This window comes from Cimex lectularius, unplaced genomic scaffold (genome assembly GCF_000648675.2).
Source record: "Cimex lectularius strain Harlan isolate CLEC.00 unplaced genomic scaffold, Clec_2.1 scaffold303, whole genome shotgun sequence".
NCBI lineage: Eukaryota > Metazoa > Arthropoda > Insecta > Hemiptera > Cimicidae > Cimex > Cimex lectularius.
Genome location: NW_019392917.1, coordinates 27,750 through 49,454, shown reverse-complemented (window position 1 = coordinate 49,454; position 21,705 = coordinate 27,750). Strand labels below are relative to the sequence as shown.

The 21,705-nt window shown below is 34.5% G+C and overlaps 1 protein-coding gene across 2 annotated transcripts in view; it reads right to left on the bottom strand.

Moving 5' to 3' along the window:
- Positions 1-21,705, bottom strand: part of LOC106663659 (ras-related protein Rab-37-like) — a 54,016-nt gene that overhangs the window by 4,568 nt on the left and 27,743 nt on the right. The window contains exons 2-3 of one of the 2 annotated variants that reach the window (XM_014388666.2): positions 2,092-2,342; positions 540-650 (exon numbers count right to left, since the gene is read on the bottom strand). The exons of the other annotated variant lie outside the window; for it this stretch is intronic. Of the exons in view, the coding sequence (XP_014244152.1) occupies positions 540-650; positions 2,092-2,235 (255 nt within the window). The 5' untranslated portion in view covers positions 2,236-2,342. The remainder of the gene's footprint in view (positions 1-539; positions 651-2,091; positions 2,343-21,705) is intronic. 2 annotated transcript variants of the gene reach the window in all.

Sequence of the window (21,705 nt, the reverse complement as noted above, 5' to 3'; positions counted from 1 at the left end):
CTTTTTGTTTCTAATTGTAATCAATTAATGTCCTGTGTGTTTTCTTTTATAATTTTAGTCTAGAAAGTTTTCCAATGATCTTAACTTCTTTTCATTTCTTTTTTTGCATCTGCTTGGATAATTAATGTCTGCTTAGAGACAAGCGGCTTTATCAATTTTTTTATTCCCTTCATTGCCAGCATGATCTGGGATCCTAAATGGATCTTTTTTATTAATTCATTTTTATTTGCTATTTCATAAAAAAAGAGTTTATATCGTTAATATATTTATTTGTTCTGATTAACCATTCTAATATTGATGTAATTGTTTTTTTGTGTGACAAGAAATGAACAGGGTTTTTTTTAAAATAAACATAGAACAGATAGTTTAACAAATAAATAACAAGAAAAAATGTATTTAAGGAAAAACAACTTACTTGAAACAGGCAGGTGATCCATATCCACGTCATAAAAATGATACTTGTTTACTACTTACCTTACTTAATGAAGAAATTCACAAATTATATTTTTAAAAATGGTATAATTTTATATCCATCTCACCCTGAAGTCTATTCCTACTGTTGATATGAAGTTGCCCGAAAGGAAAAGATTATCCCTGAACCGTACTAGGATGCACGTCTTTCCAACTCCAGAATCACCCAGTAACATCACCTGTCGATTTAGAGGTAATATTTTTACTGTAATAAAGTACGATAGGTTTTAATTAAATAAATTGTATTGTATTTGTATGTATTGTTAATGAACAGTGTATGAAGAATTTGTTTATTCTTTGGTACTGTTAATAAAATTCGTAAGCTGCCTAAAACAACAAAAAGTACATCAATGGACAATAGTATACAACATACACATATGCAAATTTATGTATTTGTTGTTAGTGATCATTATTATTATTATTATTTTTTTTTTTTAATAAAAATTGTGTTTAGTATTAGTTTTGTTACTGATGACTACAGGTTTCTAACAAACAAAACCATAATTTTTCATAATGTAAATTTTCTTTATAATATAAAGCATCAAAAAGTTATCAGGCGAGAAAAAGTTAGTTGTTTTAAGTTTGTTCATTTGACAAATTTCAACATGTTTGCACAAAAGCAACATTTCTTGCTTTTCTTCTCTAATAGATTTTTTTCCGACAACTAATTTTTTTCTATCTTGTTTTACAGAATAATTGATGATTTGATCATTATTTGATTTAAATTTAAGCATAAAAACAACTTTTTGAGAATTGAATCATTTGAAACTTTAGCAGTGGTTTAAAAAATTAAATTTGAATGTTGAACAGGCCACAAAAGAACAAATTGAGTTTCTTGAAAGTTTATCTTCTAAAAATTAACTTTAAACATAACCGAATTACAAATACTAGGAAGTGCACAATCAAATATTAATTACCAGAGGAATGGAAACCACCGAGGGGAGAAATTATTTGAAAATAAGTTAAATTGAAATATATGATATATGAGCATAGGTTTTAGTGCAGTAGGTGTATCCGTAGCATCACCTCATTTCACCATCCTCACGGCTTTGTCTCAGTTTAATCTTGTTTCTGGTGATAAACAATGAAGTTAAGCTGGCTGTTTCATGTTCGAGGCTTGATTCTAATCTAATTTGATCTCTAATGAAATGAAAGCCTGCAGTTTTGAACCGATGGTTTTTTTCCCTTTTTAACAACAAATTAAAATTAGAAGAATGTGTCTTCTTCCTTTAACTAATTTACGGTTTAACAAAATACAATTAATTCCCATATTTTTTTTCTTAGATCGTTCAAAACTTTATTTTAAAATACATTTTAACAGGCACAAAATCCAAACATGTAAATATGATTTTTACACTGTGTGATTTTTTATTTGATCAATTAATAGATCATTTTCATTTTTTCCATCTTATGCCTCATTAATCTGGTGGACTAAACCTCAACAAAAACAATTATGCCAAAAAATTGAATATTTTAAATATTTTAGTTAGATGTATAATTTATTTGAGTAAAAGTTGAAAAGTAGATTAAATGAACTAAGTAATACAATCAGCTAGAACATATTATAGTGTGTATTGTCGGGTTATTATTATTTTGTTCATGTGGAATTTTCTTTCTCACCTTGCAGACGTGATCGCAGGTTTCCTGGCTAATGGAATGCCTCGGCTGCCTCACCGTCCCACCGTTCTCGTAGTTGTGATGATGGTGCTGGTGGCTGTACTGGCTCCACTGGGGCAGCCTCCTAGGTTCCACCCTTTCTCCCATTTCTTAAGAATAAACGTCAGCCGGCACCCGACTACCATTTTAACTTCTTCTCGCAGGGCTTCATCTCGCATTTCTTTCGCCAGTACATAAATGATGAGTTACGCTTTCTTCGGGGTTGAAAAACACAAGAAAACTGTTACCTCTGTATTGCACAAAAGTGAAAAAAAATCGAAGTTTGCAAATCTTTCACATTTTTTTTTACTTTGTAATATATTTATTATTTTTAACTATATTTCGGTATACTCTTTATTTATTTCAGTGCTTAAAGTCTACTGTAATTGTGACTGATTTAAAATAATCTTTTTTTGGGGAAATATTGACAAGAGGGAAAATGTCTGTAATTTTAAACATTATTAATTTTCATGGGTGGTGTGTATTCTATACATTGTATATGTTTGATGTGTGATATTTATTTTTCGTTTTCACAATTTTTTAAGGATTTACAACAAATATTTTCTTGTTCGCAAAAGCATAAAAATAACCACCTTTTAATTTAATTTACGGTGAATGATGAAAAAACGTCATGAATGAATCAAGGATTTAAAAAAACTCGTTATTTTTCGGATAATAAGTTTTTAAAAATTTGTTAAAATAATAAAAGGCTAACGTCAGGCGGTCACATCATTGTGAGCGTTTTAATAGCCGCGGTCAGGAATCTTTCTCTAATCCCGTGATGTGTTGCTATTTCTGGTCGGTCTCTTTCAAATTCACCACTCTAAAGTCATTTCTGCGAAGCGATTTCAGCTTTTTCTTGCCCGAGTTTTCCTTTTGAAATGGAAAATATGTGACACGTTCCTCCCGGGGTTCTTTCTCACTCACCCTCTCTCTCTCTCACTCTCTCTCATTCCATGCCAATAAATCCCGGCCTTTCCTGTTCAATCGAATCAGAATAAAATACTCGGCATGGAAAGTTTCAAATGGAAAACGCATCGGAAATGGAAACGTTTGTAATGAAATAAACATTTCATTTGTGTTTGACTGGAGCTATAATCATGCATACGGGCATGAAAATGTAGAAAGGATTTTACAAATTCAATTTATAACAACATTAAAATTTACGTTCAATAAAGAATGCCCACTGAAAAATGTCCAAGTCATATTTATTTGTAAAATTATTTTAAATATTAAATGTTATTTATGTTTAACACGAAAAAATTTTTTCCAACCAAAATAACCAACGAGTCCAAAATCTCCAAAACCTAGGAAAAGATAAGGACTTGATGTTATCTTGAGAGCAAGGGAAGCCAGTTCTGGTAATGAACAGCGAACAAAGTGGTCAGAGGAGGATCTTCAAGACTATAGGGTGACTGGCGATAACTGTCGAAAATTTCAGGTAGTGTTTCTACTAACCATATGCAACCAAAAACTTCCTATAAACCCCTGTCCAAATCTCAACGGTGAAGTAATTTCAGTTTTTTTTTTTTAATTTTCCAAACATCTATATTAATTCACTGATTGTTTTCCCTCTTCTTGGAGTGAAAGAACCAGTTTTTTCAATCTCTGAAGAAGTCGTTGGAAGGTGCGATCTGCTGGACCGTCTCAATGTGGAAAACGAGCTTGGTATTCTCTCCATGCTGCAGTAGCACCGTTGCAGTAACCGTAAATGAAGTGCATATCAGCAGGATGTGCATTTGGAAACAAGGAAATAATTGTTGTTAACGACCTGAGGAAGTTGTCAGCTGATAACACAAAGCAAACTGATTTAATTGAACAATAAAGAACTGACACGAAACTCAAGAGCCAGGCGGATTTCCTGAAAAAATTGAACGTGGCCCCAATCATCGGCACCAGTTTTTTTTCAACAAAATGCAACATTTTTGGGCCTTCCAGAAGCGCAATACAAAAACGTGGGTATACAGCTGGAAGCTAATTGAATGGAGAACTTTTGAGGGAATTTGAAAAACTTCAGGAGTTTGTAGTTATTGACAGTTACCAATCCAACATCAATTTCCATCAATTCTGCAATGTAAATAGGTTTCCTACAGCAAATTTAACGTTCTTTCAGCACAAACCAGATTTTTCTACAGTCAGTGATTTTGAAGTTATAAGCAATTTAGTGGACCTAAGTCGAAAAAATCCTGCAATTACTCCTTTACCATTGAGACAGGGGTTCATAGCAGAATTGGGCAAAATCTAACTAATTCAATCATGATTAAGAATTTTGATTGAAGTTTAATCATGATTGAATTATTCATGAGTAAATTAATCATTATATGATTTAATCATAATTAATTCAATCATGAGGTATGACTAAATCATATAATGATTAATTTACTCATGATTAATTCCATCATGATTAAACTTCAATCAAAATTCTTAACCATGATTGAATTAGTTTGATTTTGCCCAACTCTGGCTACAACGACCAACTTACCAAAATCCAACCGACTCCGGATAAAAATTTTGAGATGAGAGTCGTGCTCAAGGCCAACCTTCAAAAATTGTTATCATAAACGAAAACCAAAGTTACATAATTATTCTACATGCCTATTTTATTACAATCAAGACCCCTAGATGGTGTATTTTCCAAATAATGTAGGAATCTCTCCTTTTAAGTGGAATAAATTTTAATCCAAAGAAATATTTTTTCCATTGATCGGTTATGTAAACATATTTACTTTTCAAAGCGTAGCTTGTTCTAGGATTTTTTAATTTGATTTTATTATTATTATTATCATTATCATTATTTTTTGGCTTTTCATAACGACGGAGTTTTACTTATAATTGGAAAATTGATTTTTGTTAAATAAGGCGTTGAAGGATTTTCGTTTTGATAAAATAAATTTCTGTTAGAAAATTTTTTAAAAGTGATGAAGTGTATTTTTCATTTTTTGAGCACCCATTTGAACATGATTTATCGAAATTTAGTCATGACTAACTATATTGTGACTAAATTAGTCATGCCTCGTATTTAATTACTAGTCATGACTAATTTAGCCATCAATCACATATGGCGACTAATGACTAAATTAGTCACTTACTACCAATCATGACTGACGGTCTGAGTGATTAGACATGACTAATTTTTGCCCAACACTGATTCAGAGGAAGTTGTTGTTGCATATGGTGGGTAGAATCACCTGAAATTTTCGACATTTATGTGTACTCGGGATAACAAGATCAAACGTTGACTCTTCCAACTCAGAATGGGTCTACACAAAACAAAAGGACAAAATCTAGAGGACACAGACATAGACAACTCGTAAAAAACTTTAACTCGGGGTTAGAGACCGGTACCAACTGCCTATATTATACGATCTTTGAATGTGAAGCATCCGACTTAACCAAGGGTACCAAGAAGACCCGGGAAAAAGAATTGCAGCTATGAGTCACTGACCTAATAATTCTTAAAAGAAGGATCGAGTCAATTGTACTTAAGGAACTTGGAAAAGTATAGTTAGCCAGAAGGCTGCACTATTTGGCACTATTGGGGAATACAAAACCCCGCCATCAATTTTGTTAAGAGGTTTTCAACGATGGACCAAAAATTTCTAAACGTTAAAATTAAAAATGTTTAATTATATAGTTTAGAGAAAGATAAAAACCAAATTTCAAAAAGGGAGATTGCAGGGTTAATAACAAAAACTCATTAAGTTCTGGAGGGTTAAAAAAAGCGGACGAGGTGGCTAAGGTCGGTATGTCTCAACCTCCGGACCTGACCAACACGATACGGCCCCTTGACACTAAAAATGCGACAAAAACGTAATTAAAAAGAAATGGCGTCGCTGGGCTGGGTCGGCAAAATCTCCTAAGTATCAAGAGCACGGTTTATAGGTGACACTTGAAATTGAAGAAAAGAAAAAAAAAGATGATACCATCCTCATCAGATTAAATATAGGCCTTGAGAGGATGACACACAAGGCCATGTAGAAATAGGTTAGGGTGGTAAGTGAGCCAGACTGGTCTGGCATAGTAAGCTAGCTGAGATGATTCTTTGGTGGATTCTGTTGATGCACAACTTTTTATTAAAAAAATGAAATCCGTGAAAGCATGCAGAGAAAGGTTGCTCGATCTGTCCCACCTGATTGAAGGGCGTCATTACTTGGCTCTATATAGAGAGCGTGTAGAAATGCCATGCGATAATTGCGCTTGAGCACCCTCTGTTTCGATTTTTGTTGGAAAAATGGCTGTTTTATTGCAAATAGTATATCTCTTTATTTCTCGCTTTGTTTTGTCTTAAGGGTTTATTGAGATTGAATGTATTTATTAGCGTAAATGTTCAGTGCGAAAGGGCATGGTGGAATTTCGAGTCATAGACTAGTTAGATAGTATGTGTAAAGAGTGATAGTGGAATATCAACTACTCCACCACCCTACTTGAGTGAAATATAAGTAGGACAGTTGGTCTAGGTTCAAAAATGCTTGACAGCCTCGAAACCAAATTTCGGCGGCGCAACGGATCCAACGTCTGATCCTGGACTTCCAAAACCGTTATTTATGTTATACATGTTGTATGTGCAAAGTTGAACATATATAAGTCAGTACTTAGTAACAGCTAACAATTTTTTAACAGGAAGTCGCCGTTCTTCAAAGCACTGCACGGTTTTCACTGGGAAATTATTTCCGTTATGTTTTTAAATGTTTTAAACAATTCAATTGTATATTTAAAACTATTCGATTAAAAAGATATGAACCACGGTCATTTTAAATGTGGAGTCAAAACATCTCAAAGCTTTTTTTTTATTTACCCAAGCCGGTACCTCGTTAAAGTCCTTGACATCCTCATTACAAAAGATCCAAACCGTATAAAACTGGAAATCGACAAAAGTCCGTTGCTGGAAATGTTTATAATGAATAATTCATATTAAATCAACACCTAGTAATTGCTCATCCTCATCCGAATGTTTGCCTATGTATAGCCCTCATTTATTCTAACGTTGGCAACATAAAACAGCAGTATGAGAATGACGTGATAAATAATTATTAACTTATTCAGATATAAAAGATTTTTGTAAATTTATTGGTTTAAAAAATTGACTGACAATATCCCTTTTTCTGACTTAATTTCTTTTGTTCTAAACACATTTCTCCCATAGAAATTAGTTTTTGTTTCCATCAATGTAAACAGATGGAGGTCACCAGCCAGTCGTGTCCGAACCCATCCACCTCTTTGTCATCATCGAAATGCACGAACCTAGCCACTTGTGATGAGACTTGGATGGACCACAACACTCCTGGAAGCAAGATAGTGAGTTTGGAATTGCTGAAAAAGAGGATGTAAAGGAATCTTTCTGCTCGATTTTCTTCATGATCAGAGAACGCTCCGAGTCACTCAATACTGCCCACTTCTCGGGCAAGTTAAGGCCACTTACCGAACAGCTAACCAAAGCTGCCCAAAATTGGAGGAATTGCTATGGAAGAATTGAACCTTGGCACCATCTGTTGACCTTTGAAAGAGTATTTGGGAGGTCACCGTTTTTCTGATTACGAATGATGAAGAAGTGAAGGCGTTAGGGCATTACTGGCTGATGACCCGCCCTCACTCTTTTTACAGGGACGAAATTCGGTGGGATAATGCTTTTTTTTAAGGAAAGTACTTGGTTGAAAAATCAGATATTTTTATTTAACCAATAAATTAAACAAAAAACTCGAACTATCATTTCTTTTTCAATATATCCCATATATAAATAAAGAAAACACTTTTTCATTTTTACCGACGTTTCGACCTTTATTCGGATCATCTTCAGGGCATAATATGGGGTCTATTCTTATGGTGTCATATTGGTTTTTTTGTGAAAGTTTTGCAAGTGTTCTCAGGTCAAAACGTCGTCAAAAAAAATGAAAAAGATGTTTTTCTATACTACCACATTCTTCACAGCTCCTCACGAGTTCAACATATTGTGAAAAAAAAAGATCACTAAGAAACACACATAAATATTAATACACACAGACTTTTGGATTTTTTGGAAATCAAAGGCATATTTGGGGTGAAAATATTTTATTAGATCCATTATGTTTAGTGGTCTGATTGATCAAATTACTTCTTTCAATTAATTATTCTGTGTATGTCAGGTCTTGGTTGAAATGAAAAAGTTAGTGTCACGAGCGGGATTCGAACCCACGACTTTCGGCTCAATACGCCGCTGCTCTAACCACTTGGACTATCGTGACTTCTGTCAGACCATTTTTGATATTTGGCTGTAAGAAAAAACCGCGTATGCGATAAATCGGCGAAAATTTATTTATTAGAAACAATCATAGTTGCCCATTTCCATTAAATAATAATTCAAAACGAGGGAAAAAGTCGTTGTACACAGTCTTGTAATTACCCGAAACTCGTAATCACATTTCCTTTTGATGATCTTTTTTTAGCCAGGGCAAAGGAAGGAGGTATAAAGGCATTAGAGCCCTCTAAAAGCTCCCCCATTAATTACTGAAGGGATTAAAGATTCACGTCCTACGATGTAGGCAATTGTGGAAGAATGGAATAGTGAGGCGGTGTTAACTTTTACGAGGGGCAAAGCCTTTTCATCTTTACCGCAACAAGTTTCTCTTGTCAGGGAAAAAAAGCAATCGTACCTCTGAGGATTAAACACTAAAAAGCGTAAGATTCAATTGGGATGTTCAATAAAAAGCAATTAATCGCCGTCATGGAAAAACAATTAAAAATAGTTCCAGTTAGTCAGTCTAGTTATCTGATGACTCTCCTGATACCAACTAGATGCTTAGGTGCTTTCGTGTGGTCATAAATACACTGATTTATAATAAATTACTGTTTTGATTGGCTTGTTTTGTTTGTTTATTTTTGGAAGGTCTATAGGCTTGGGGTAGATTCAGTTTAATTTTCGTTGTATTTATATATAAAGTTGACTTCAAGCATAATGACGATGCAATATATATATACACACTGACAGGCAAAAAAATCCCCCCCCCACTTGTAATATAACTTGATTTGTATATAGTTTTATGTATTAATCAAAGTTTCACGTCTTTTAACGTGTAATAATTGAGTCTTTGTCCAAAACAAGTTAAAAAATGTAAATAGCTAAGGAATGAAAAATAAAATTAAAAAAACGATGGACAGATAAATTTGTTTTAGATTTTTAATTAACTTCACTAATTTCGTGGTCCGCTTGACCAATTAATATATTACAATTAATTAAGGTTTTTAGTTGAGATAAAAAGTCAATGGCACGAACGGGATTCGAACCCACGATCTTCGGCTTGATACGCCGTTGCTCTACCGGCTAGCTATCGTCACCTCGATTCACTCGGACACCAACCTTCCATCTCAACCGCACCTTTTGAATTTTCCCTCCTTTTTGCCATTTTTCAATAATTGTAATATATTAATTGGTCAAGCGGACTACGAAATTAATGAATTTAATGATTAAAAATGAAGTATACTTCACTAAAGCTCTCCCTGGCCATTTCATTTGTCGAGAATCCAACCCGATTACACGACATTTGAAAAATGGCAAAAAGGAGGGAAAATTCAAAAGGTGCGGTTGGGATGGGAGGTTGGTGTCCGAGTGGATAGAGGTCACTCAAGTGGTAGAGCAGCGGCGTATCAAGCCGAATATCGTGGGTTCGAATCCCGCTCGTGCCATTGACTTTTTATCTCAACTAAAAACCTTAATTAATTGTAATTTTTAAGTAACATTTCAATATCGCGAATTTCCTTCTCTTAATTACATCTCGAAGACAGCCTCGGCATACTTTCTACCAGTCTGGAGATGTCTCTTTGCAGGAGATTAGCCCATTTATCAAGAAGAGTCCTTTCAAGATCGGGGAGTGTATCAGGAAGTGATGGACCTGCTCTTAATCGTCTTTTGAGGTTATCCCATAAATGTTCGATGGGGTTCAAGTCTGGAGAACGGGCTGGCCATGCTAAGACTCTCATGTTATGCTGTTGAAGGTACGTTCGTGCATTAGAATAGGATTGGTGCTGATTTCGTCGAGGATAGGCACCGCATGGTGTTCCAAAATTTCATCCACATAGCGAGTGGCCGGCAAAGACCTTCCACGAACAACAACCAACTCTGTGCGACTCTCCATTAAAATTCCCGCCTACACCATCAATGAGCTACGTTGAAAAGGTTGACTCTGGGAAAAATTACAAGCTTTGTCTTTCATTTCCTTCTCGACACTTTTTCACGCCCATCTGGAGATCCTAGAGCAAATCTACACTCATCTGTAAAAAGTAGGTCAGACCAATCGTCCAAACACCAATGGCTGTTGTCTCGAGCAAATGGAACCTGCAACTCTGGTCAATTCTGGTCCTCATACGGGGCGAAAAGCCTTCAGATCATACTGATTTAATCTTTTTAGATCAGTGAGTACAGAAATTTGGATATCTCGAACTTCCTGGAGCTGATGAATCGCTTGAGCAATAATAAGGTGCCGGTTTCATCAAATTCTCAGTCAAAAAACGGTCATCCTGTGGTTCTGTTTCCAAACCCGGGCCTTCTATGGTAGGAACCAGTTTTTCGAAAACGTCTCGCAGTTTTATAGGGGATTCCGATGGCATACCTGACGGAACGTCCATCATCAGTAAGTGCCAAACCACGCACAATATCCTCAGCACTAAGTAGCATTTTTAAGTTTAAAAATTGAAATTAAGAAAACGATGAAAACTAACCAAACAGTTTATTGCTTCAGAATTCAAATGAGACTGAATAAATATTTTAATTTCCATAAAAAGTAAACATTGACAAATCCTTTATCCTTGTTTTGGATTAAGGATTAAGTGTGTTTATCTCTAACTGATATTCCCAATTTAAAACATAGCATAAACAAATATTTATTGATAAAAACAATGAGATAAATTAAGGGCAGAATTTTCTTTTATCGATAAAAAGAAAAAAAAATCAGTTGGGTGAAATTTTTTCCTGTCTGTGTATATAAATATATTTTAGGTTTATTACGATATGACAGACAGATCTACATAATAAAAAAGACAACTTTATAACAAATAACGTTTTATATCTCAATTTTCAATGCAAACCTCTTAAAGATTCCCAAAATATATAATCCTAAAACAAACCTTAATTAGCAAATTATTTTTCAACAACTTTTGGTATTTAAAAAATATTTTAAAAAAAGAAGAAAACAAAGGAACTCGCTTGAAGTAAAGATTTTTACAATATAGTCAATGCCTGAAAACCCTTTATATTTAACGTTTTACGAACACTATGAATTGGTTATTCAGAATTCGTTGGAACGCTTTTTGATTACCCTACCAAGCAGGGAAATTGGGTTTTGTAAAAGATTATTGAAAAGCCTTTTAAAATTACAATACGTTTTTGTCCACCATCGATCAATGGTGAAAAAAAATTCCAGCCTTATTATTAATTTCACAATATTATTTAATTTAAAATGATTGGGAGAAAAACGGGCACCCCCACTTCATCTAACGACGTGGTTGGGTGGTTTAATTAATTTTTGTACGGCACAAGGGCCGCTTTTGACGAATAAAAAGTATACTATTGGATCTTATCAGACATTTTTACAACTCGCCCAGGCCTAAGCACTCCCAGGCACGAAGAACATAATCAACAGTCGTTAGACTTTAGAGAGAACTTTTACCTTTCTCCTAAACCCGTCACTCCGTCAGGGGTAAAATCCATCATCAGTCATCTTCCAGTGAAAAAAACATTTCCAAGGGTTTGACCTTATTACACAAACATTCCCCAAAATCTTCCTAAAAAGGAGTAATTTTCCTTTTACTACCATTTTCAACAAGTCCTTAGAACTAGCTACTTCCCAATCCAATAGAAAATATCTATCATAAAAACCTATTTCCAAACCCCAGCATGTCTCTACATAAGGGAGAGTAAGATTACTTGGCAAAATCTTTGAAAAACTCCTCCTGAAACATTTATATCCCATTCTGGACAACTCCAATGCCATTTTATCCAATCAATCGTGTTTAGGCGACATTACTCTATCATTCAACAGTCACAGGGTAGTCACATCATGCCATAGATCGAATATGGCACCCAGGCTTGCTCTGTAAACTCAAGAGCCCTTTTCCATTAACTTAAAACCTTGTCCTAGAATTCTATCTGTCGGATAGATAGTTTCAAGTCCGAATCGATACACCCTTCTACCCCATTCACTTTGCAGAAGCGGGTGTTCCACAAGGACCTATCTTTGGTCATATTCTCTATTCAGTATACACTACAGTCATTTCTATCAATTTTGATATAGTTCTCCTCACAAATGTACGACCAAACAGTGGGGCAAGGGCGGAAAATTTTGATTTTCTGAAAGAGCCGATTTTGGCTGAAACCATACTAAAACCCCATAAATAATGGTACAAAGTCAAGAGATTCGTAATTGTGAGAGAACTTGAGGTAACTTGTCAGGAGGGTTACGCCAACGCGAGTTGAGAAAAAATTAAAAATATTTTTTTCTAAAATCCCTAACAATGAAATACAGCGTCCAAAACCTGAAAAAAGAAACTGAGCGCGCTACAGCAGTACAATGTAAGTTTTTTTTTTAACGAGGGTTCGCAACAGCAGAGATTATATCAACCCTCCGGGTGCTGGTGTTTTTGGAAAAAAGCCCATTTGTAAGTATGTCGGGTTCGAATACAGGGCCGCTGTTTTCGAACCCATACTTTTACCTTACAGTGATGAGCGCCGTGTCAACGCCTAAACCGTTGCGGCCACCGTCGCCCCCATGTAAGAATCAGTCGACAGTAATGGAAAGCGGTAGTCCTACAAAACAAGCTCCGCTTTCCGCCGCAATGTGGAAGATTTCTCCTTGCTGTAGATATGTTAAAGTTCACATTAGTACAACAATCATCTGCCTCTCCGGTCTTTTCATATAGTTATCCTGCTAGTGCTTTAATCTTTGAATTTATTCATCAAACTTAATGAGAAATTATTTGCTCTATATAAAATATTATCTTGATACCTGTTTATTGATATTTTTTTATCCATCTTTGTGTCTTGAATTGCATTTCATCGGGGATCTGGACAACCAATTTTCGTGCGCGAGAAAATCAAGGAAAGATGAAGGCCCAGTTCCAATTGATGTCAATGTGATTTTTTTTAAATAGGTACAGGATTTGATAATTTTCCACCATTTAAATAGTTAATCTTTTTATGTAAAGTTTTGGTTTGAAATGAAAAAGTTAGTGGCACGAACGGGATTCGAACCCATGACCTTCGGCTAAATACGCCGCTGCTCTACCACTTGAGCTATCCCCCTAATTAGCTAATTTTCCCTCCCTTGAAAAATGGCAAAAGGAGGGAAAATTCAAAAGATGGGGTTGAGATGGGAAGTTAGTGTCCGAGTGGATCGAAGTCACGGTAGCTCAAGTGGTAGAGTAGCGGCGTATTTGGCCGAAGGTCGTGGGTTCGAATCCCGCTCATGGCACTAACTTTTTCTCAAACCAAAACCTTTCATAAATAGATTAATTAATTGAAAGAAATAATTTGGTAAATAGACCATTAAATATAATGCATATAAATAGTTGTTTCTTTATTAGGTGTTCATCCCGTCGGCCTGGGACCAATTGCAATCGACTAAGCACCAAAAAACATAAAAATCGACGCTTTACAATTTTGGCCGAAAAACAGGGTTTAGCCCCTGGGGCGAAGGCAGAAAAAACAAATTTTTCTGAAGTGGGCATTTTAATAATTTAATCCACGTTTCTTATAGTAAATTAGTTGCAGAATCAATAAATGATAAATATTTAGCATATTAAAAAAAATAGATAACGATACCCATGATGAATATTTAAGACATTTTTTTATTCAAATGCAGGGCCGGTGGATTCGAACCCGGGACCTTTACCTTACAGTGATGAGTGCCTAAACCGTTGCGGCCACCGACGCCGCTAACCTAACTTAGGTGTAACTGAATTTTTTTCCGCTTTTTGGGTTTTGACCTCACCGTCTTACCAACAAACATAGCAAACATGATGGTCCTCAGGACGCTTGTTTGCCACAATGGTTCAAGAAATGGAGGATCAGACTCGAACGAAATCGAATCCCAGTAAATAACCACTTATCGGACAGATAAGCAATATGGCAATAGGTGAATTGAAAGATGTCCTTTAGATTTTCAGTGCCCGGGTTGCCAAACTCGATTCGAAAGGAATACCTGATGTCTAAGAAAGCACCCGACCACCCTTTCACACCAGGGAGGGTGCGATGATATCTACTACCTTGTATGAATGGTAGAAAAATGTCGGCGGAACCCGAATTGATGATAATGAATAACATTGGAGCTTTCAAAAAAAGCATATAGGTGCTCCAGGAGGATATTTTTCAAGGATTTTGCCCAGTAATGGCAGCAAACTGATGGGGCATACAAAATTAGCGTAAGTCTAATAACCAACGCTGTTTGTTTTTTATTTATTTATTTTTATTTGATCGAACTTTAACTCGTTTAGATTTTTGACCTGGAATAAAAATAAAATAAAATCGAACTTCTATATATTTTTGTAGTTTATCTAAAGTTTGACGTTAGTAGATTCAAAGACAAATTTCAATTTTTGTAAGGAAACAAGCTCTTCGTACTATGAGCTCTAACCTAGTTGCTTATTGGTTTAATGCTTTTTATTTACAGAACACATCAGATTTTACTTTACGAAATATTGTCAAAGTTAAAATCACGAATAAATTTTTCTTCTATCTTTAAGTGTATTTATTATTCAAAGAAGTTTGTCCGTCTTTTATTTACACGATCAATTCCACCCTTTCAGGGAAAGTTGAAGGGGGAGGAAAAAAGGGACTTTCACCGAAGGGATTTTCGGATTCACCGGGCTGTGTGTACACTGTTGCCTGACGTTCAACTGGTGGTTTATTTTTTGATGCCGGGACAGTCTGGGGGCGGTAAGTCAACTAACAGCCCGAGCTTGCAAAATACAATGCGGACCTTTTCGCTGACTGCAGATCTCAAACAACTCAATGTTTAATCTCGAAAACAAACAATATTCGGCGAACAATAAATTGTTGGTTCTGATGTAATTAGGGATTTCAAAGTTGAGCGATTAAGAAAAAGAGTGAGCCATAATTAAAAACCACTTTAAAGACTAAAACCCTGAAAATGTACATAAAATGTGTGTATATATATATATNATATATATATATGTTCAATATGATCTTTTACTATTATAATTTTTGTAATGCATATTATTTTTTGTATAGAACTGGGCTTTAATGTGTAATAAATTGTGTAGTGCTACAGTTCGTTATAAAATTACTAAACCACGTTGTTGTCAAATCCTATTTTGAATACTAATCCATCCTGACTTTGTAGATTAAAGCAATAATAATTTTTCTTAACATCATTACATAATGTATAAGTAACTCCCTCTATTTGCAAAAAAATTTCAATTTTTATTATTGTCATTTTATAAATATCGATTTAAAAGACAGGGAACATTGCTAATTCTTCTGTGGTCTTAAAAGCAAAAATATCGTTTGTCTCAGGGGAACTAATTAATTAAGATAGTATTAGGCGAATAAATATTTTTTATAGCGTTTCTTAACTATCAGATTAATGATATATTTCATATATATCAATAATAATAATTTGGTTGATAATAATTTTTTGAGCTGCCTGTTCTCGCTCTGTTGGTCTGTTAGACGCGTTTCGGTATTTCTCCATCATCAGCCTTTTTTTTGTCTGGGACTGTGTGATTTGTGAAAAATTTAGTCTCTTTTCTAAGGTCATCGGGGGATATCTTTTGAAAGGTGTAAACGACGTATGTAAATTGTTGTTAATCTATTTGTTTTTGAGATTTTAGTGTTAAACGTGTTATATTTGTATTTCAACGTTTTATATTATTCCGACATGTTTGGCGGTTATAATTGACCGTATTAATTATTTCAATTAATTATTGTTTTTATCTAAGGTTTTTGATTGAGATGAAAATTTAGTAACCTAAACTTTCCTACATAATTGCTTGCATATTTCATCAAATGTCAGAAAAAGTGGAAAGGAAAATTGGAATGGAAAATAAAAGTGGAACATGAATGTGTCCAAATAGCCTGAATAATTTTAAATTTTAAACACATCAAAAAGAAGAAAAATATTGTTAATTAATTAAATTATTTATACTGTTTATCTAAGGTCTAGGTTGAGATCAAAAAGCTAGTGAGTGCCACGAGCGGGATTCGAACCCACGACCTTTAGCTCAATACGCCACTGCTCTAACCACTTGAGCTATCGTGAGTTCGCATCCCGCTCGCGACACTAATTTTTTATCTCAACCAAAAACCTTAAATAAAAATATAATTAATAGGAATACAATTAATTAAGGTTTTTAGTCGAGATAAAAAAGTCAATGGCGCGAGCGGGATTCGAACCCACGATCTTCGGCTTGATACGCCGCTGCTCTACCACTTGAGCTATCGTGACCTCAGTCCACTCAGACACCAACTTCCCATCTCAACCACACCTTTTGAATTTTCCCTCCTTTTTGCCATTTTTGATCTCGACTAAAAACCTTAATATGATATTAATTGGTCAAGCGGACCACGAAACTAGTGAATTTAATAAGTTTAAAATGAAGTATCCTTCACTAAAGCTCTCCGTGGCCATTTCATTTGTCGCCGAGAATCAAATTGATTACATGACATTTGTAAAATGGCAAAAAGGGGGGAAAATTCTAAAGGTGTGGTTGAGATGGGAAGTTGGTGTCCGAGGATAGCTCAAGTGGTAGAGCAGCGGCGTATCTAGCCGAAGATCGTGGGTTCGAATCCCGCTCGTGCCATTGACTTTTTTTATCTTTACTAAAAACCTAAATTACTTGTAAGATATTACTTGGTCAAGAGGACCACGAAACTAGTGAAATTAATAGGAATTATTAATATGGATAATAATGACCACTAAGCAAATATTGATTAATTTCAATTAATTTTTTTTCCGCTAAGGTCTTGGTTGAGATGAAAAAGTTAGTTTTATATATTTCGTCTTCGTCTGGTAGTCTCTTGCGTATGTGTGTTGTTGATTGTTCGTAATGGTTTTCTGAGAGGTGAGTGACTTAGTTTGATATCTCGTAAATGTCGTAAATGTCCTAACTGTTCTTATGTTGTAAGTATCTGTCTTTTATTTTTGGTTATGTTTTTCTGATGTATTTGTCTCTGCATTCGCATGTCAGGGGTATATGCCATTTATGTCGATGTTTTTGCCCTAGTTTCCGATTGTATTCGCGGTATTCGGTAAGCTTTTAATGGCTAATTTGTAAAATATGTTCGTTTGTTTGTATGTTTCTTATTCCTTATCGTACACATATAATTTTTTTATGAGGCTACTGACAATAGATTCTTAACGGACCAAATGCACCGTGTGGATATTTTCAATATTTCGCCATCGCACTTCTCACATACTCCTTCGCACAAACGCACAATTGTACAACTAAACAATAAAATGTTATATAAAATATTTACACTCTAAAGATGGGGGAACACCCCAGTTTCCCTTAAAAATCATAACAGGGAACCCAAAATCCTCCTCTTTTTTTCAACGACTGTCTTTAGATCGGGTGCCATGACTACTCGCTCCCTGTAACAAGCCAAGACCTGGAATACCTCGACTAAGTGCTACTTTTCACCTACGTGGGGTTTAAATTGGTGATGGCCTCTTATTGTATATTATTTTTCCTATGTATGACAATGTTCACCATTTATTGTCTGTTTTTGTGGTTTTAAACAGTCATATTTTGTTGATCGTATTTGTTTCCTATGGTTTTAATTGTCTTTAATTCGTTTTAATATTTTTCTTTAGTCATTGGTACTGTTTTTTAATGCTGCTATTTTGTGTCGGTGGATGTGATTTGAATCGGTTTGTATGATGTTGTCAGTTTTAGTGATGTGAGATATTAGGTATAGACAATTTATACTGTTATTGTTTTCTGGTTCTTCCGTGAATTGTACGTTTTGTGTAAGGAGTTTGTCAGTAGGCGGTTTATGTTGTTGTTGATGTCTAGTCAGGTGGGTCTTCAACGTACATATGTATGTATCATTCTGTTTTGTAAGAAGTATTTCTTGTGTAAAAATATTTCTACAAGTCTGGCTATATAAAAGTTGGTTTACTCATTCCTAGTACGTCTTTTAGAGGGGATTTCTATGTTTTGAAGTTCTTAGTCACAAGTCTGTCGTCGTCTAAATTATGTACGATAGTTTTTTAATGTTCGTTGTCACATGTACACGATGATTTTATAATAATAATTATTATTTTTAGAAAAAAGAGAATGCAGTTAGCATAGCTCAATTAATACAATTCAAAACTATTTTTTTATTATTTATTCGAATTGAATGTAAAAATTTGAATAAGAGAATTTAATGTAAATCATTAAAATCGTGGTTCACTACTGTCCAAATGAAGATTTTTTTATGATAATCTCAAAAATCAACACAAAAAGGATACATTAATAAAAAAAAATTACAATTTTCTTTTGACCCAATGATAACCGTACCCTTTCTCTCTTGTTTTGTGAAATATTAAACTTAAATTATATTTGATAACTTTCAACATCATTTCTAATTATCACTTCAAAAACAAAGTGTTATTATTCAAGACGTGAGAGAGATTGAACAAAAACGGCCGCTCTAACGTAAGTACTTACAAAATTATAAATATTCTCCTGGAAAATTGTTCTTGCAATCCTTTTATAAATATGTGTAGAACATTGAAACTTATTGAAATAATATATTATTATAAATAGATTCTTTTCAATTAATTAAGGTTTTGGTTGAGATAAAAAAGTCAGTGTCACAAGCGGGATTCGAACCCACGACCTTTGGCTAGATACGCCGCTGCTCTACCACTTGAGCTATCGTGACTTCGATCCACTCGGACACTAACTTCCCATCTCGACCACACCTTTTGAATTTTCCCTCCTTTTTGCCATTTTTCAAATGTCGTGTAATCAATTTGATTCTCGGCGACAAATGAAATGACCACGGTGAGCTTTTAGTGAAGTATATATAAATCTTATTACATTTTATTAGGTTTCAACCAAAACCTTAATTAATTGAAAAGTTAATTTATTTGGTCAAGCGGACCACGAAACCTAATAAAATTATAAATAGAATTATGATAATAATCATCAAACAACTCCATCTATCACCATTATTGTTTAATAATTTTTGTTAATGATATTACCGAATGTTTTATTTTTAGACACTTTAAGCTTTTTGCAGAAGAACTCAAGGTATTAAGCCCACAAAATATACTGCAGATTGTAAATTGCTTGAGCAGAATGTCACTAATGTAGTCCAGTAGTGTGAACTAAATGATTTTTCACAAAATTAAAAATGCAAGGATAATTACATCCATTGGAAATTAAATCCTCTTAATTATAAATATAAAATCTATGATATCGAAAAATGTTTAAATAATATTGAGGACTAGGTGTTTATTTTTGACTTTTCGGTCTCCTTTAATCTGCACATTGAAATGATTATAACTAAAAGTATAAAACTTCCTTATTTTCTTTGTTGTTTCTTTGTGGTTTCTTGAAAAAAAATTCAAACGAATTTAAAATGTTAATTGTTTATTTTTTACTAACTAGAATATGCTTTAGTGCAAATGATATATACCTTGATATGTTTTGCACTTATTTATGCAACATTCAAATAGTTGTTAAAAAAAAGTGTTGTTTTTACATATGCATATTACAGATTAAAAAAATACTGCATACGTATTTTGTGGTTTTTTCATAACGTCAATCTGTTCAAGAGAAATTCAGCTGGGCTTTCCAGAAAGGACCGCTGCATACATATTTTAAAGAAATATGTGTTGATTTTATACACGTCTTGAAAATATAATGTTACATATGTACACAAAAATTGATTTTATTTTCCGTTGTAAACTAAGGTTACTCTGACAACAGTACAGCTGTGTTGGTGGTCCTTGTGTGTACAAAGTGTGTAATTTGAGGCACATGCTTGACCGCCTGGAACGTTATTATACCTAAGGAGGTCTCTTTTTCCTCTATAAATGTAAATATTAACCGGGGCTGTCGAACTTTCGGATTTTTTCCAACCAAATGGACCGATAATCGTGCTATTTTCTACACCAAGTCTACTGGGAGGCAGTTCAAAAATCAGCTCTGGAAGGATGGTGAACACTTTCTGTTCTAAGTATGATTATAAAAAAATTAAAACACTCAGATCCTAAAAGATATTTTCACGTAATCTATTCCGTATGAATGTATGTTTTGTTACAGATTTCTTTTAAAGAATTGGCTGTGTTGGTCAGTACGATGCGGTCCGACATTTCACGATCTTCAGTGTGGGTGAGAGATTTCTGTGAAGTCAAGTCCGATCTTTCTCGGTGGTTTTAATCGATTAAGTTTGAGTATTTAATTTGTTATTGTTGGTCTTTGTGATCGTTGGTTCTTCTGTAAATGGTGTGATTTTTTGTAAATTTGTGTGTTAATGAGTTTTTAGTTTTGTTATACACATTTATAAGTTTTAAAATATCCATTACAGTTAGTGGTCTGATTGATTAAATTACTTCTTTCAATTAATTAATCTTTTTATGTAAGAATGTGTGAGGTGTAGTGACCGTCAGTTAATGATTATTCGGAGATCGTGAGATCCCTGAGCCCTGAAGATGATCTCAATAAAGATCGAAACGTTGGCACGATAAAGAAAATGTTTTCCTAAAGCCACTTAGGTAATATGGTCAAATGTTTTGGTTGAAATGATAGTTGAACTGTTTCGAAAGATTGTAGGTTGAGATAGTTTTAAAGTATGTTCATTTGTCACTGTTTTGTCGTTTTCTGTGAGGCGAGTTTCGTAGTATTTTCCCTCAGATGTTATATGTTTTTTTTTATACCTCTTTGATTTTTTTGTCAGTTCGATGTTTTGCTGGTTTTTTCAATGTTCTGTCCTAAACGTTTTCCGATTGTGGTCTTCAGTATTTTGTTACCAAACTGAAAAAAAAGATTCGTTAGTTTGCGCGTTTCTTCCCGTTCTGCATGTGAGTACGTAAGCATTTGATCACACAGACTAAAAAGCGAAGATAAGAATGTGTAGACAGGGCTAGACAGGGCTCAAGCAATAGGGTTAAGATGGATCGATAGGTGCGTGTGAAACTTTTAGAATCCGGAACGGATCACTTCTTTGACAAAAGGAATTTTGAGGTCGTTATGGATAGTGAAGTTAGTGACGATTTGTCTGAGGACTTATGATTGGAAAGTTTGGATCCGCTGGACGTTGGATGGCATGGCAGATCCCCACAGTTCAACTCCGAATGTCCAGATGTCCGCAACGGTTATGCTTTTACACGACGCTCGCTGTAAGGTAAAGATCCAGGGTTCGAATTCAACGTCCCTGCATTCGAACAGACGTATTTACATATGAGCTTTTTGCAAAAACATCCAAGGCTTCATATAACCGATTAGGTTTCGTGGTCCGGTTGACCAATTAAATTCTTTTCAATTAATTAATCTTCGATCCGCTCGGACACCAACTTCCCATCTCAACCTTCAAAAATTCAAAAAGGTGAGGTTGAGATGGGAAGTTGGTGTCCGAGCGAATCGAAGACACGATAGCTC